Source organism: Thamnophis elegans, chromosome 16 (assembly GCF_009769535.1).
Source record: "Thamnophis elegans isolate rThaEle1 chromosome 16, rThaEle1.pri, whole genome shotgun sequence".
NCBI lineage: Eukaryota > Metazoa > Chordata > Lepidosauria > Squamata > Colubridae > Thamnophis > Thamnophis elegans.
Window position 1 is genome coordinate 5,551,444 of NC_045556.1, and position 16,086 is coordinate 5,567,529.

The 16,086-nt window shown below is 44.9% G+C and overlaps 1 protein-coding gene across 1 annotated transcript in view; it reads right to left on the reverse strand.

The window, feature by feature from the left end:
• Positions 1-7,742: 7,742 nt before the first annotated feature.
• The window catches only part of LOC116518897 (lysyl oxidase homolog 1-like), a 19,893-nt gene continuing 11,549 nt past the window's right edge, over positions 7,743-16,086 (reverse strand). Inside the window, 5 exon segments of the mRNA XM_032232432.1 lie at positions 7,743-7,991; positions 8,890-9,005; positions 10,146-10,241; positions 11,445-11,601; positions 12,806-12,943. Coding sequence (XP_032088323.1) covers positions 7,985-7,991; positions 8,890-9,005; positions 10,146-10,241; positions 11,445-11,601; positions 12,806-12,943 — 514 coding nt within the window. The 3' untranslated portion in view covers positions 7,743-7,984.

A 16,086-nucleotide genomic window follows, 5' to 3' on the forward strand; every position in this document is an offset into this window, starting at 1 on the left:
AGGCATCTTTGGTTTGCGTTAAAACAACTTCAACACACGCAATGTTCTGATTGCACCACAAACGCAGTAGTCATCCTTGCCTTTCACAGAGGCACTGAGTTTTATAAATAGGAGCATGATAGTGTAGAATAATCATATCCAAGGACCAGTGGTGGGTTTCAAAAAAGTTTGGAACCTCTTCTGTAGGTGTGGCCTGCTTTCCGGGTCCACTGGTTGAACCTCTTCTAACCGGTTCGGTAGATTTGACGAACCGGTTCTACCGAATAGGTGCGAACTGGTAGGAACCCACCTCTGCCAAGGGGTCTCCAATCTTGCAACTTTAAGCCTTGTGGACTTCAACTCCCAGAGTTCCATAGCAAAGCTGGCTGAGGAACTCTGGGAGTTGAAGTCCCCAAGTCTTAAAGTTGCAAGTTTGGGGACCCCCCCCCCCCCTGCTCCAGCCCACCGCACTGGTTTTTTACTTTTTACACGACTTTTTGCGGAGATGCTAGCCATAGATATTCCTCGACTTACAACGCCTCAATTTAACGACCGTTCAGAGTTCACAATGGCCCAAATCACTGCAGTGATTTGCTTTAACAACAGTGTCAAGAAAGGCTGTAAAAAAGGGATAAAAGTTTGCAAATGTCTCTCTTAGCGGCAGGAATTTTGGGCTCAGTCGTGGTCGTAAACTGAGGACTAACTTGTTTTCCTATAACCCACAGGAAAAGGCCAAGGACTCCTGCACTGGATACCAGAATGTCTGAACCAGGACCAAAATGCAATCATTTCTCTTTGTCAATGCCACAATGCATCACTGGGCAATTTATTAGATTTGAAATCTGAGTTTTATTCCGTGGGAAAACTCTCTTAAAACCAGCCTTGTCAAAGGCAGCTGGTATTTTTTCCCCTACTACGAGCTTTTAAGAAAAAGCAGCTGTGATGCAAAGCTCCACTTTTCTATTGCATTTGGGGGGGGAGGTGTAGATAATGCAGACATTTTCCCCCAAAGCAAGCATCCCAATTGCTTTTATTAATTAATCAGTTGGATCTTTTAAAAGATGTCTTTAAAGTATTTCTTGCTATCTTTGTATGAAAAAGAACAAATCCCGTTTTCCCTGTTGTTGTTTTTCCCAGATAGAAAAGTTTAACCTTGGGGGAAGGAGGGGAAGTTGCATTTAGTTAGATTTTGAATTTTTTTTGAGTGGTGGGGGGGGGGGAGTAGAAAATTCGCCTTTGGTTTAAATTTCAACATGTACAAAGCTGCGAAATGGTGAATCTTCCAGGAAACTGAAGAAGCGTGGCACTGTTTCTCTCTTTAAAAAAAAAAGCAATATGTTTGTAGGCTGTGCAGAGTGCGAAAAACACAAATCAAATGGCTGGCTGGATTTGAAAAATGGATGAGGGGATTCCAATTGGTTCTGGACAATTGATCCCAGTGTCCAAACTGACGAGAAAGAAGACCATGTTGTGTGCCAGCACCAAAGTAGCTTACTTGGAGTAAATAAGCAACGGATTTGGGGACATCCCGATGAACTCTCCAAGGTGGTGATGTGATGCACAGATTGTGTTGGATTGACTCCAAATCAAACCCTTGCCGAATTGGAACAAGCATGTGCCAGTTCCCGATTGCGATGCTGAACTGAATTTCCATCTTCCTCTTTTTTTTTTTTTTGACTTCCTAAAATAACCTTCCAACCAAAACTTGATTCTCCAAAGCTGCTTTTTAGCACCGTTAGAAATCTTTTGTGCCCCGGTGCTTGAAGAAGCCAACAGATCCGAATGGTAGAAGAACCACGAAAAAGCAGAGTGGATATTTTGTTTTATCGTTGCGGTATGTGGATGTCGAGAATTGAGGGCTCATGTTTTAATTCTTCTTCGTTTTATCCCCCGGCGTGACAATTTTCAAGGCTCCGTTGGCTTGACCGTAGCTGTCCAGGGGCTGTCAAGACTACAGCTCCCATCCCCTGCAGGGAAGGATGGGAGTTGTAGTCTAAACACTTCACCGGCGTCTTATCCCAGCTGCGTCCATTCTGCATTTTGGGGAAAGGGGAAATGGGAAATATCCACTTTTCTGAGGCTGTGGTTGCAGAGACAGGAAATGGGAAATATCCACTTTTCTGAGGCTGTGGTTGCTGAGTTAAAACTTCATCCCCCCCCCCCGCGCCGGCATTTCACTTCCTCCCCCCCCTACTACTTCCTTAGTCTCACCGTCTGATGGACTTAATTGTTTGTTTTAATAGCGAGCAAGTCAAACCTGCCTGGTGAAGTGGACTTACTGTACTTCTTCCAAGCTTCCAGCTGCCAAAACGTTTTGTTGTATTAAAATCTAGTTCTGAATAAATTGTAAGGAATTAACCTTCGCCTCGCACCTTAATTGAGTATCTGGTGTGGGAAGCCATACATTTAGGAATAGGTGGGATGGTTCTACAGGCGGCTAAGAGAGATTATTTCCTCTGAAATCCCGGGGAGTTGACGGAATAACAGAGTCCGAAGGGACCTTGGAGGTCTTCTCGTCCAACCTCTTGCTCAAGCAGGAGACCTTATATGAGTCATGGCGAACCTTTCCCGCCTCTGGTGCCAAAAGTGCTATTACATACACTTGCATGCCCATAATTTAAACCCCTGTGCTGTGCCCTCTACTCATTCAAGCATGCCCCCCTGCTGTCCTGTGCATGTGAACTCTGCTTTCTTGGCGCCTGGGGAGGGTGAAAACAGCCTCCCTGCCCCTCTAGAAGCCCTCCCTAGGCACTCTGGGGGCTGGAAACGGTCCGTTTTCCGACTTCCGGTGGGCACGGTACAGTGGTGGGTTTCAAAAATTGTTCGAACCTACTCTGTGGGTGTGGCCTCCCTTGTGGGAGTGGCTTGCCACCCATGTGACCGGATGGGAGTGGCTTGCCGCCCATGTGACCGGATATGAAGATGCCGACAACACTTTTCAGAACCACCTTAAATGACCTCACACACAGCCCTGGCATGCATAAGAATAGGACGTAAACTTGTTTTTAAAAGGCATCTTTGGTTTGCGTTAAAACAACTTCAACACACGCAATGTTCTGATTGCCCCACAAACGCAGTAGTCATCCTTACCTTTCACAGAGGCACTGAGTTTTATAAATAGGAGCATGATAGTGTAGAATAATCATATCCAAGGACCGGTGGTGGGTTTCAAAAAAGTTTGGAACCTCTTCTGTAGGTGTGGCCTGCTTTCCGGGTCCACTGGTGGAAACACTTCTAACCGGTTCGGTAGATTTGAAAGCCCTATGAAGCAGTATATAAGTCTAACTGCTATTGCTAGTTTCCTCCTAAACAGAACAAGAGTTGGAAGGGACTTTGGAGGTCTTCTAGTCCAACCCCCTGCTCAACCAGGAGATCCTACACCATTCTGGACAAATGGTTGTCCAGTCTCCTCTTAAAAGCTTCCAGTGATGAAGCATCTACAGCTTCTGGTGGCAAGCAGTTCCACTGGTTAATTGTCCTTGCTGTTAGGGGGGTTTCTCCTTATTTCTAGATTGCTTATTTCCTTGATTAATCTCCATGCATGATTTCTTGCCTTGCCTTCTGGTGCAGTTAACGGTGGTTACTTGAACAAACCACAATTGGCAGGACTCAACACAAACTGCTACAACACAAAACAAGAGTCTATTCGGTGGTTGGGTTCACATGTAAATGCTAAATCAAACTCTGGTTTTGGGTCAACTGGGTGTCTATGTTTCTGTGTGAACTTCCATCTGAACACCTATTTAGATTGCTACAGCCGGTTAACATGCAACCCACATAATTTTATTGCATGACGCCCCGAAGGATCAGGGTTCTAAGAACGTCACAAATAAATTAAAACAACTGCCAACCACTGAAAGCCCTTAAACTCCATTCATCTATTCCCTTCCCCAAACTTGCAAAAATCCCCGTGAGATCAAACACGAAACAAAATCCATTCGAGGTAGACTTGTGTTAAGTTTTTCAGCGATAGCTTGTAGAAGATGAACCATGTTTTATTATTGAAACTTGGGAACCTAAGCTTTCTGCTTTCTCTTCGTTGATTAATTGGACTGTGAGACTCTTTAATTACACGTTGAACCTTGGACGATGTGCTTCTTCCTTTAAACAAACTTCTAAAGGATCCCAGGAGATGGGGGGGGGGGGTTATCTTGCGTTCTCCATTCAGAATGCAATCTAGCTCCCTTCCTTCTATTGTTTGTCTCCGGTTACCTTGAACTTTGCATTTATTTCAAGTATTCCCTGCTTCTTATGTTTACCTATAGATTTGGCGCCTCTGGGGCCCTAATGACTACCTTTATCAAATATTTTAATAGCTTAAAAAGCTTGTTTTAAAGTTGTCCGCCTTGGTAATAAAACGTTTACGTCTTATTTGGCTCAGTTAGCTTGGCCAACCTGAGATGATCTTAGATAGTAGTAGTAGTAGTAATAGTAATAATAGTAATAATAATAGCAATAGCAATAGCAATAGCAGACTTATATACCGCTTCATAGGGCTTTCAGCCCTCTCTAAGCGGTTTACAGAGTCAGCATATTGCCCCCAACAACAATCCGGGTCCTCATTTTACCCACCTCGGAAGGATGGAAGGCTGAGTCAACCCTGAGCCGGTGAGATTTGAACAGCCGAACTGCAGAACTGCAGTCAGCTGAAGTAGCCTGCAGTGCTGCATTTAACCACTGCGCCACCTCGGCTCTAATAATAATGATGGCAGTAAGAACTATTAATTGGTGGAACAACTGGCCTCCAGAAGTTGTGAAAGCTGGAAGTTTTTAAGATGTTGGATAACCATTTGTCTGAAGTGCTGTAGGGTTTCCTGTCAAAACAGGGGTTTGGACTAGAACAGGGCTCAGCAAACTGCGGCTCGGGAGCCACCTGTGGCTCTTTCCTCCCTCTGCTGAGGCTCCATCACCAGTCGGCGCCACAATTTTGAGAGGAGCTTCCAGTGGGGGGGGGGGGGAGGGAGAGGGAGAGAAGCAGAGTGAGCCAGTAGAAGACTCTATGGCAAGGGGAGGGTTTTCCAGTTGTCTCCACAATTGATAGGTCTTTCGGTTAGAGGAAAAAGGACGCCGCGCTAGGAGAAGATTTTATGGTGGGGGAACTGAACTTCCGGTCAGCTCCAGAATTGGAGGCTTCCGGTTAGGACCTTTGTGGCTCCCGGTGTTCTCTGTGGGAAACGGCTCCAAATGGCTCTTTTGAGTGTTTTAAGTTTGCCGACTCCTGGACTAGAAGACCTCCAAGGTCCCTTCCAACTCTGTTATTCTATTCTATTCTCTCAAAAGGAGAAGCGGGAAGAAGTCCTGATTGAGTATGAAGATGCTGGCGGGAGACCGAAATTAAGATACAAATACTCACTTCGATGAGTTTGGTCCAGAGTGCAGCCGCTCGAGCGATACTGGGTGTACCTAGATACACCCATGTTACACCTATCCTCCGTGAGCTGCACTGGCTCCCTATTGGTCTCCGAACACACTTCAAGGTGCTGGTTATCACCTTTAAAGCCCTACATGGCTTAGGACCTGGATATCTCCGTGACTGCCTCCTGCCACATACCTCCCAGCGCCCAATAAGATCTCACAGGGTGGGCCTTCTCCAGGTGCCATCGACTGCACAATGTCGTCTGGCGGCTCCTCGGGGGAGAGCCTTCTCTGTAGCTGCCCCGGCCCTATGGAACAATCTACCCCCCTGAGATCCGAACCCTCCCCACTCTCTCGGCCTTCCGAAAGTCTGTTAAGACCTGGCTGTTCCGGCAGGCCTGGGGCTGTTGATCTTTGATTGAGCTTCAGCCCCATTAAGATTGAGTGCATGTTGTGTCTTTTTTAATTCCCTTTGTTTTTGTATTTTAAATTCTTTTAATATCTTTTAAGCTGTTTTTGTGTAAACTGCCCGGAGTCCTTCGGGATTGGGCGGCATACAAATCCATTAAAATTGAAATTGAAATTTAGCAAATAAAAGTTAATTTCCTTTGCAAGGTTGCCCTCTACTGACACTTGGTAGTAATGACACCCCCCCACCCACCCCGCTCCCTACAGACACATTCAGACATTGAAATCTGATTGGGACACGTCCATCTACGAAGCAGCCAACGGCAATGTATGTGGGAAATGAGCTTGCGAGATTGGGAGGAGCCTCAACCAGGAGAATGGTTGGATAAGAGGCAGCTGGGCCCAGAGAAGGAATAAGGGCGTGGAAAAATGTTTCAGAAACCCTCCCTAGTTTCCTGGACGTAAAGGGGGTGGGTGGGTGGGTGGGATATTATTTCAGCTCTGGAGGCTTGTAAACTATTCCGAGAACCGAAAGTTTTTTTGGCTGCTGCAGCACGGGCCATGAAAAAGGAAACCAGCCTGCCAGGGCCCCACAATAGCTCCCTGCCAGCTCACGATTTACAGGGCAAAGGGGAACCTTTGGTCCTAAGGAAGCTCCTGCCTTCCGTGAATGGATCGAAGGCAGCCTCCTCCGTCCCAGTTGTGGTTGCAAACCGAGGAGCTGCCCCGATTTGAAACGGATTTAAAGTGAACCCAGCTGCCCCCACGGAGTTTGCTTGTCAGAAGGTCATTAGATCTAATTAGACCCATTAGATCACACAGATTGGGCCTCCTCCAGGTTCTGTCTACTAGCCAATGTCATCTGGCCACTACCCAGGGGAGGGCCTTCTCTGTGGCGGCTCCGGCCCTTTGGAACGAGCTCCCCGCAGAGATTCGGACCCTCACCTCTCTCCAGGCCTTCCGAAAAGCCGTTAAAACCTGGCTGTGTCGGCAAGCCTGGGGTCGATGAGTTCCCTTCCCCTCTCGAATCGTGTGGCTGTTGGTTGTTTTTAAATTCCCTGTACTTTTTGTAGTTTTTGTGTTTCCCTTCCCCCTCCTTGGGTTTGTGCGCCGCCCTGAGTCCCGCTGGGAACAGGGCGGCATATAAATAAAATGAACCTCGAACCTCGAAGGCAGTGGTGGGTTTCAAAAATTGTTCAAATCTACTCTGTGGGTGTGGCCTCCTTTGTGGGAGTGGCTTGCTGCCCATGTGACCCGATGGGAGTGGCTTGCCGCCCATGTGACCGGATATGAAGATGCCGATGACACTTGTCAGAACCACCTTAAATTACCGCACCCACAGCACTGGCATGCATAAGAATGTGATGTAAACTCGTTTTTTAAAAGGCATCTTTGGTTTGCGTTAAAACAACTTCAACACACGCAATGTTCTGATTGCACCACAAACGCAGTAGTCATCCTTACCTTTCACAGAGGCACTGAGTTTTATAAATAGGAGCATGATAGTGTAGAATAATCATATCCAAGGACCAGGGGTGGGTTTCAAAATTTTTTGGAACCTCTTCTGTAGGTGTGGCCTGCTTTCTGGGTCCACTGGTGGAACCTCTTCTAACCGGTTCGGTAGATTTGACGAACCGGTTCTACCGAATAGGTGTGAACTGGTAGGAACCCACCTCTGCTCGAAGGTCACCCAAGGGAACCACGTCACCCCGCCCAGGACACAGCAACAGTCATCAATACGAGTCAGTTGCCATGCCTCTGGATTTTGAGGCCGTGGGGATGCGGGAATGACTAAGTCTGGAAAAAAATGGCTTTTTGCAATGCTTTGAATGGTCACGAAACGGACCGTTGTAAGCCGAGGACTATCTGGATCTGCATTTACACCTTAGCTTATCTTCTGGATCTCTTCTTCCCCACCCCACCCACCCCACCCACCCCCGATCCACAGGCCTGCGAATGAGCTGCCTTCTGCATTTGGGAAACACACCAATCAGCCGAGATTCAGAACAAAAGTATTTATAAAAAGTATTATTAAAGTGACACATTTTCATTTTAACATAGTCTCAAAAGAAGAAGAAGAAGAAGCTGTGGAAGAATTCCCATTTCTGTATAGAGCCCCCTCCCCCAGGTGCGATGAGGCCAGTCCCTCCCAGGTGGGCTACACCTTGCGGGAGGCTTTTTGCAGGAGACGAGAGGACGAGGACGCGAGGTGGTGGAAGATCTGCTCCCATCCTGGTTGAAATCAAGACCTGCGAAGGAGACACCAAGAGAGGGAAGGCTAAAATCGGAGGCCAATGCAGGAAACAGCAGAATTATTTTCAGATCAGGCCGGGCATCTCTCAGAGTGGTGCGATGGCCTAGAGGCGGAGCTCTTGCCTCACAATCCAGAGGCTGTGGGTTCGAGCCTAGGTAGAGGTAGATATTTTTCTCTCTCGGGGCACAATGAGACTGTATTTGCCAAATACAACTCAGCATTGGCGACAGGGAAAAGCATCCGGCCATTAAAACACTCTGCTAGCTCCAGTCAGTCACCTAGGCTCCACCCCGCAAGGGATTATGGGTTCGTTCAAAAAAGAGCATTATGATTATGTACATAATATTATGTATGTATAATGGTTGTTTTTCGGGCGTTTTTGGGCCATTTTTCAAGTCAAAATCAGTCTGAAAATGGCCCAAATAATAGCTAGAATAGCCAGATTATGCAGTATCCTTCCCCTGGAGTGGGGAGGCAATGGAGATTTTGCAGTATCCTTCCTCTGCCATGCCCACCAAGCCATGCCACGCCCACCAAGCCATGCCCACAGGACTGGTGGTAAAAAATTTGAATCCCACCACTGGGTGGGAGGGAAAAGGGAAGGAAAGAGATCCATCTTACTCACAAAGGTCATCTGCTCTGGGAGAAGATGACTTCAGGCCAATAAAGAGTCCCACCATTTTGACAGGTGGTTCTTTCTCGGATCAAACTAACCCTGTCTCTTCACTAGCAGTGAACCTGATTTCAAGTGTCCAAGCTCTGATCCCAGGACAGTGGAGACACATTTGTTTCGAAGAGTCTCATGGTGGTCCTCTCAATGCTAGACCATCCTGTAAAATAATTGGACTCAGCCTTTCCAGGCTCCCAAAGAGAAAGTTGTTCCAGAGACTTACTGGGAGATTTTGCAGTTTGTGGTGGCCACATAGCGCCCGGTGTAGTGAACGTTGCACCTTACCACGTTGTTGGTGAAGTCTGATTCCATCACGATATATTTGGGATTTACCTGAACCTGAGAGGGTGAGAAAGCAAATCAATGATACAGAACTGGGAAGAAGGTAAAAATTCCCATACAAACCAACCAACCGTCCGTCCATCCATCCATCCATCCATCCATCCATCCAACCAACCAACCAACCAACCAACCAACCAACCAACCAACCAACCAACCAACCAATCAATCAACCAAAAATCCAACCAACCACTCAACCAACCAAAAACCCAACTACCCCAAAACCCAACCAACCAACCAACCCAAACCCCAACCAACCAAAAACCCAACCAACCAGCCAACCAAAAACCCAACCAACCAACCAACCAAAAACCCAACCAACCAACCAACCAAAAACCCAACCAACCAACCAAAAACCCAACCAACCAACCCAAAACCCAATCAACCAACCAACCAAAAACCCAACCAACCAACCCAAAACCCAACCAACCAACCAACCCAAAACCCAACCAACCCAAAACCCAACCAACCCAAAACCCAACCAACCCAAAACCCAACCAACCCAAAATCCAATCAACCAACCCACCCAAAACCCAACCAACCAACCAACCCAAAACCCAATCAACCAACCAAACCAAAACCCAACCAACCAACCAAAAACCCAACCAACCAACCAACCAACCAACCAAAAACCCAACCAGATAGCAGCCAGCCAATCAACCAGCCAACCCACCAACCATCTTCTTAGATATGAAGGGCACTTCATTTTGTCCCTTGGTCCACTCATCAATGTATTTTGGCCCACCACCATGAGGGGCGTCCCTAGGAGGCATTTTTAACCTCAATGACTACAAAGCTGTATGGACTTCAACTCTGAGAATTCCCCAGTCAACCAATAAGTTAAAGATGCTGAGCCTGAGAGACATTATTGTAGGGTATGATTTAAAAAGTTGAGATGGTGACCACGATGCTGTAATTGAAACTCTGTCTGGATTTTATGGGTGTTGCAACACAACCTGGCAGAGGTTTGAAAGCCCCGTTGTGTCTTTTCATCTTGACATGTCTGACTATATTGTCGATACTCCCAGGCTCCCCTTTTTCAACAGCCACTTGAACTGGACTTCTCACCTATAAGACAATCTTTATTTCCCTAAAGTATAGAAAGGAACATTTGGGGGAGTTCAAAATTTTGTGGTGCACCTTTAGGATATAATTCCCGGGCTGAACATCGGTGATATCAATCCACTGGCAATCTATGTCAGCATTGTAAGTGTCGTAGCAACCTGGACTCAGACCCTGGAAGAAAAGAAAAACATGCCTTGGACCTTTAAGTGGATAATTTAAAAAATCTTGGGTTCAAATCTTGATGACATTTTGATAGACAATAGTTGTCGGACTGGGAAAAGATGTTTGGTGGGAAAATAAGCATGAAACAGAGATAATTAGATCTCCTCCTCCTCCTTCTCTTCACTCCTTCTCCTTCTCCCCCACTCCTTCTGCCTTTCCACCACCCCTCCACCTCTTTTTTCTCTACATCTCCTCCTCTTTCTCCTCCTCTTTCTCCTCCTCCTCCCTCCTCTTTCTCCTTCTTCTCCTTGTCCTGCTACTCTTCACCTCCTTCTCCTTCCTCTCCTTCTTCCTTATCCTTCTCCATCAAGGACAGAACCAAAGAATAGGACTTCAGCTGCTAATCAGCTTAATTCGATCTTCAACTCCACACACAAACACAAACACAAAGACACATTTGGGATAAATATTGAAGGGTTTGCAGGCTCTGAAATCCCCCCCCCCCCCAAGATTGGGCTGCTCAGATTTTGCAGCAAAGAACCCTTTTTATTAAGGGATGTGGTGGCTCAGTGGCTAAAACACTGAGCTTGTCGATCAGAAAGGTCGGCAGTTTGGCGGTTCGAATCCCTAGCGCTGCGTAATGGTGTGAGCCCCCGTTACTTGTCCCAGCTTCTGCCAACCTAGAAGTTTGAAATCACAGAAAAAAATGCAGGTAGAAAAATAGGAACCACCTTTGGTGGGAAGGTAACAGCATTCCATGCGCCTTCGGCGTTGAGTCATGCTGGCCACATGACCATGGAGACGTCTTCGGACAACACTGGCTCTTCAGCTTTGAAATGAAGATGAGCACCGCCCCCTAGAGTCGGGAACGACTAGCATATATGTGCAAGGGGAACCTTTACCTTCCCCTTTTTATGTAGCACAATTTTAAACACCCACTCCCAAATATATATGCCTAATCCTAGGTAACTCTAATGCACCTTCTCTAAGTAACCCCACTAACCCTTCAAAACCCAAAGAGTTGGGTCCAAAGTGTCATCCTTGACTCTCTAGTAATCTCATAATATTGCCATCATACCTTCCACAGGTCTTGGAAGTCAGAAATAATGGCAAAAAAGGGCATTTCCCCATTTCTCAATCTCTTAAAAGATTGTCTTTCTCTGCATTAATTTGAGGGTTCTAAGAAGTGAGCCCACCCCAAAGTAAACTCACCTGGGTATGTGATGTGCAGGCATAGCGCTTGAGATTCCCGAAGTCACAGGTGGTGTCTTCCAGACAGAAGCTAGCTTTATGGCCTTCAGCTACCTTCTTCCCCGTGGAAGCATCCAGCAAGTCGTAATGGCTGAACTCATCCATGCTGTGATAATGCCTGGAGAATGGAGAATGATGGCTTAGAAGAAACTAAAATCAACTAGAGGAAGGTTTTTGCAAGGGAAGACGCTCAAAACAAGTTCTGAATGTGAATGTCATGGATGACCGTTAGAAGGTTGATCTGCCTTCCACCTCATTTCTGAAGCTCTGGTTTCCATCTTTGACCTGCACTGCAAGGCTGCCTTTTTTTTGGGAAAAGCTAGAAGCTCTCCTAAGGTGAGGAATCTTGTGGCTTCTCGTATGAAGAGTCAGGATTGGTTGTCCTCTAGTCTGAGAGAACAAATGAACAAGAAAGGAAGGTGTGTCAACCATAGCAAGTACCAAGGTGTGATGGGATGTAGTGAGAAGGTAATCCCCCAATTTCCAGAAGAGGAAGAGACAACACAGCCCAGATATCAGGTGTGTGAGAAAGAGGGTGAAGACAGCTCCTTCTCAATAGGTCCCATATTGTAGAGGCAGATAGGAAAGTCTTCAGCCTTGCAAGATTCAAGTCTATAGGTGCAAAAAAATATATAAAGAACTCAGTTGAGAAAAATTGCCATGTGTCATTCTTGGTTTTGGGCCTGACATATGGTGACTGATGAATTCTGGGACTTGAAGTCCACACAGCGTGGCTGATGAATTCTGGGACTTGAAGTCCACACACAGTGACTGAGGCATTCTGGGACCTGAAGTCCACATGTGATATGATGGAATGCAGTGAGGAGGTGGATTCCTAGGAGGAAAAGGGTGCATTCCCGAGGAGAAAGACGCAACTCAGTGCAGCTATCATGTGTGAGGGAAAGAGGGTGAAGACAGCTCCTTCTCAATAGTTCTCAGAGTATATGATAGATACATATAGGAGAGTCTTCAGTCTGGCAAGATTTTTGTCGATCTTTTGTCGAAACAATAAACAACTCAGTTTGGAAGAATCGCCATGTGTCTTTCTCGGTTCAGACCTGACCCAAGATTACATGTTTTCTGGATGTGTAGAAACCGTTGAACTCTCAACCTTGCAGACCAACTGGGGAAGGGTTCACTCATTAGGCTTAAACATCCCAAAACAAGCAATTTTGCAATTAACCAGTTTTAGTGTTGGGTGGGAATGCAGTTGCTGGGTGGTGAACAATCTTGGTTAAGCTGGTTGGGTGAATTCAACCAGGCCGTTGAACACTTTCACACCACTTTCACACACCGGTTTCTGATGTTGAAGGGACACTTACTGATGGCAACTGTGCCATTCCCAAGTATGACGGGCTCGGTTGGGCAGGAAGTCCGCTGTCCCCTGATTCTTCACTCGCTGCGGGAAACGCAGTAGCACCCGGACGTCGTAATCGGTCGCTTCCGCGGTATAAGCCGTGCTGGACGAAAAAGAAACCGAGATACGAGAGGAGGAATATAACTTTGGTGCTCAACTGAATCAATTCTAACAAATCTAATGACTGAACGAACGAATTGTTCCCTGCAAAAGCCCACTCCCCTTTTGCTCCTCTTTTATGTCCTATGAGAGGGCCCTGTTGTAGAAAAAACAGGACCCGCAAGCCAGCTCTTCAGGGAAGGAATAGTTTATTTGCGCAGGTTCATAGCAAAGGCCTGAACATTGAATGAAATTCAGGGACTTCCTTATATAGTTTATCACTTTCAGCTAAAGCCATCTGTTAGTTTTGGAAACACCCCTCAAGATTTGTCCTTGAGTTACAGCAATATTATGTCTACAGGAAGTTATAATACATAGTCAGCTAACGGAGCAGAGTAGCTTGTATTTTGAGGAACTGACAATATACGTCTACCAGACAGATTTACAGTCAAGCCAGCAGATAGATTAAAATAGATTGCTTCAGCAGATTTCATACTTTGCTTCAGCAGATTTCACGTGCAGACTTCCTTCTAACCAGTGTCAACCGCACCATGTTTTAAAAGCAGACTTTGCAATTTCTATATATGAACAGTTAAAGCTTAATATCATAAACCCTAGTTTGGTTCAGGCTTGAGGCCTACCTTGGTTCAGCCTGCCACCTCAGCCCAATCACCTTCCACCTGTGGCTTTACTCCCAAGTCTACCCTGATTTCTGAGCTGTTCTTTTCTTCTTGCAGCTCTGCGCATGCACACACTGGGAACAGGCTCCAGCTGTTCCTCTGCCTCACTGAAGTCTAGCTCCCTAGGCACCTGATCACTGCCAGACGGCCTCGGCCCCGTCTTTGCCTCCGACACAGAGCCCTCGTCCGAGCTTTCCCCAGCCTCTAGGACTAGTCAATGTTCCTTCCCAGCCTCCTCCCTGTCCGACTCTGCTTCCAGTTCTGCTGGCGGGACACAACATATACTGATGTGTGTTTGAGTGTGTGTATGAAACTCTGGCTTGCGAATTGTGAATTGCAAGATGAGAATTGTGTTAATCTATGGATGTCACAAATCGCGAGTCTCGGCACCCATTTTTAGCTTAAGATGTTTCATTAAAAGGCAGAAGTTTTTGTCTGAACCGATGGCATCTGATGACTGCTTCATCAGATGCAATCATCCAGGTTTAAACCAGTGATGTCCAGGCATGGCGCCTTGAAGACTTTGTGGACTTCAACTCCCAGAATTCCCCAGCCAGCCAGAAGACCTTTGGATTCTGGGAGTTGAAGTCCACAGGGTCTTCAAGTCACCAAAATTTAAACTCTGTGCAAACTACTTCCATCTCAGTGAAAATGCAGCTTTTAAAATCCATGTAAATAATATCTTTTTGAGTTCTTTCTCAGCGTTCCTTACTTAAAATTCCATTTAAGGGCCTTCTTGAATGGGCTGTCCAATCTTCCTTCAATTAAATCCCGGCTTAACGGAATTGAAGAGTCTGAGCAATTTTTTTCCCCCTTTTAAAATAAATTATAGTTTTGGCCAGTTGGTAATCTACACTTGGAGGCCAGTCGATGTGGCTTGGATAAGTTCCCAGTTTCGTTTTGCCTTTTTAAAGCAAGGAAATATATTCAACATGTTCATTAAGGGCTGCCAACCTTGCTCCGCCCTGTATGGGCTTCCTACCTTCTCTTTTATTTTGGCTTCTTTTTAGGAAGTTCCTTCCCCCATTCTATCTTCAAGTTCAGCATTTCCTCTGTGTTTCTGACAGTGAAACCTCTCCATTGTTTCTTGATTTTGTTGGCACTTGTCAGCTGACTTCAAAATTAAGAGTAAACTTTGCCATATCTGAACTTTTATTCCCCCCGTCCTTTTATCACCAAAAGATGCCACTAACGAGCCCCAGCTGCATTGTTAAACTTGCATCCCGAAAAGACTCACAGGAGACTTCTGCTGAGTCACAACAGGTAGTGACATGGTTGTTAAGTGAATACGGCTTCCCCAATTGACTTGGCTCGCCAGAAGGTTACAAAAGGGAATCACAGGATCCCGTCGTCATGATCACGATCTATTCTAATTGCCGATTCAGTTTCCAAATATCTGGATTTTGATCGTGTGACCTTGCGGATGGTGCAATGCTCATAAGTGTGAAAAACAATCGTAAGTCACTTTTTTCAGGGGTAGATGGAATGATGGTTCAATGGAATTATAGCTAGAATGATAGATGAAGATCTGGAAATATAGATGAGAGAGGATAGATAAATAAATAGATCAATAGAATTAAAGCTGGAATGATAAAGATCTGGAATGATAGATGGCATGATAGATAAATAGTTCAATAGAATTATAGCTAGATTATAAATAAAATCTGGAAATATAGATGACATAGATAAATAGATGAATAAAAATTATAGCTAGAATGATAAATAAAATCTGGAATGATAGATGACAGAGGATAGATAATAGATAAATAGAATTATAGCTAGAAAAATAGATAAAGATATGGAATGATAGATGGCATGAAAGATAAATAGTTCAATAGAATTATAGCTAGAATGATAGATAAAATCTGGAAATATAGATGACAGAGGATAGATAAATAGATCAATAAAATTATAGCTAGAATGATAGATAAAATCTGGAATGATAGATGACAAAAAAGATCAATAGAATTATAGCTAGAATGATAAAGATATGGAATGATAGATAAATAACGATAGAATTGTAGCTAGAATGATAGATAAATCAGGAATGATAGATGACAGAGGATAAATAAATAGATCAATAAAATTATAGCTAGAATGATAGATAAAATCTGGAATGATAGACGACAGAGGATAGATAAATAGATCAATAGAATTATAGCTAGAAAGATAGATAAAGATATGGAATGATAGATGGCATGATAGATAAATAGTTCAATAGAATTAGAGCTAAAACGATAAAATAAAATCTGGAAATATAGATGACGGAGGATAGATAAATAAATAGATCAATAGAATTATAGCTAGAATGATAAAGTTCTGGCATGATAGCTAAACAGCTCAATAGAATTGTAGCTAGAATGATAGATAAAATCAGGAATGAGAGATGAGAGAGGATAGATAAATAAATAGATCAATAGAATTAAAGCTAGAATGATAAGATCTGGGAATATAGATGGCATGATAG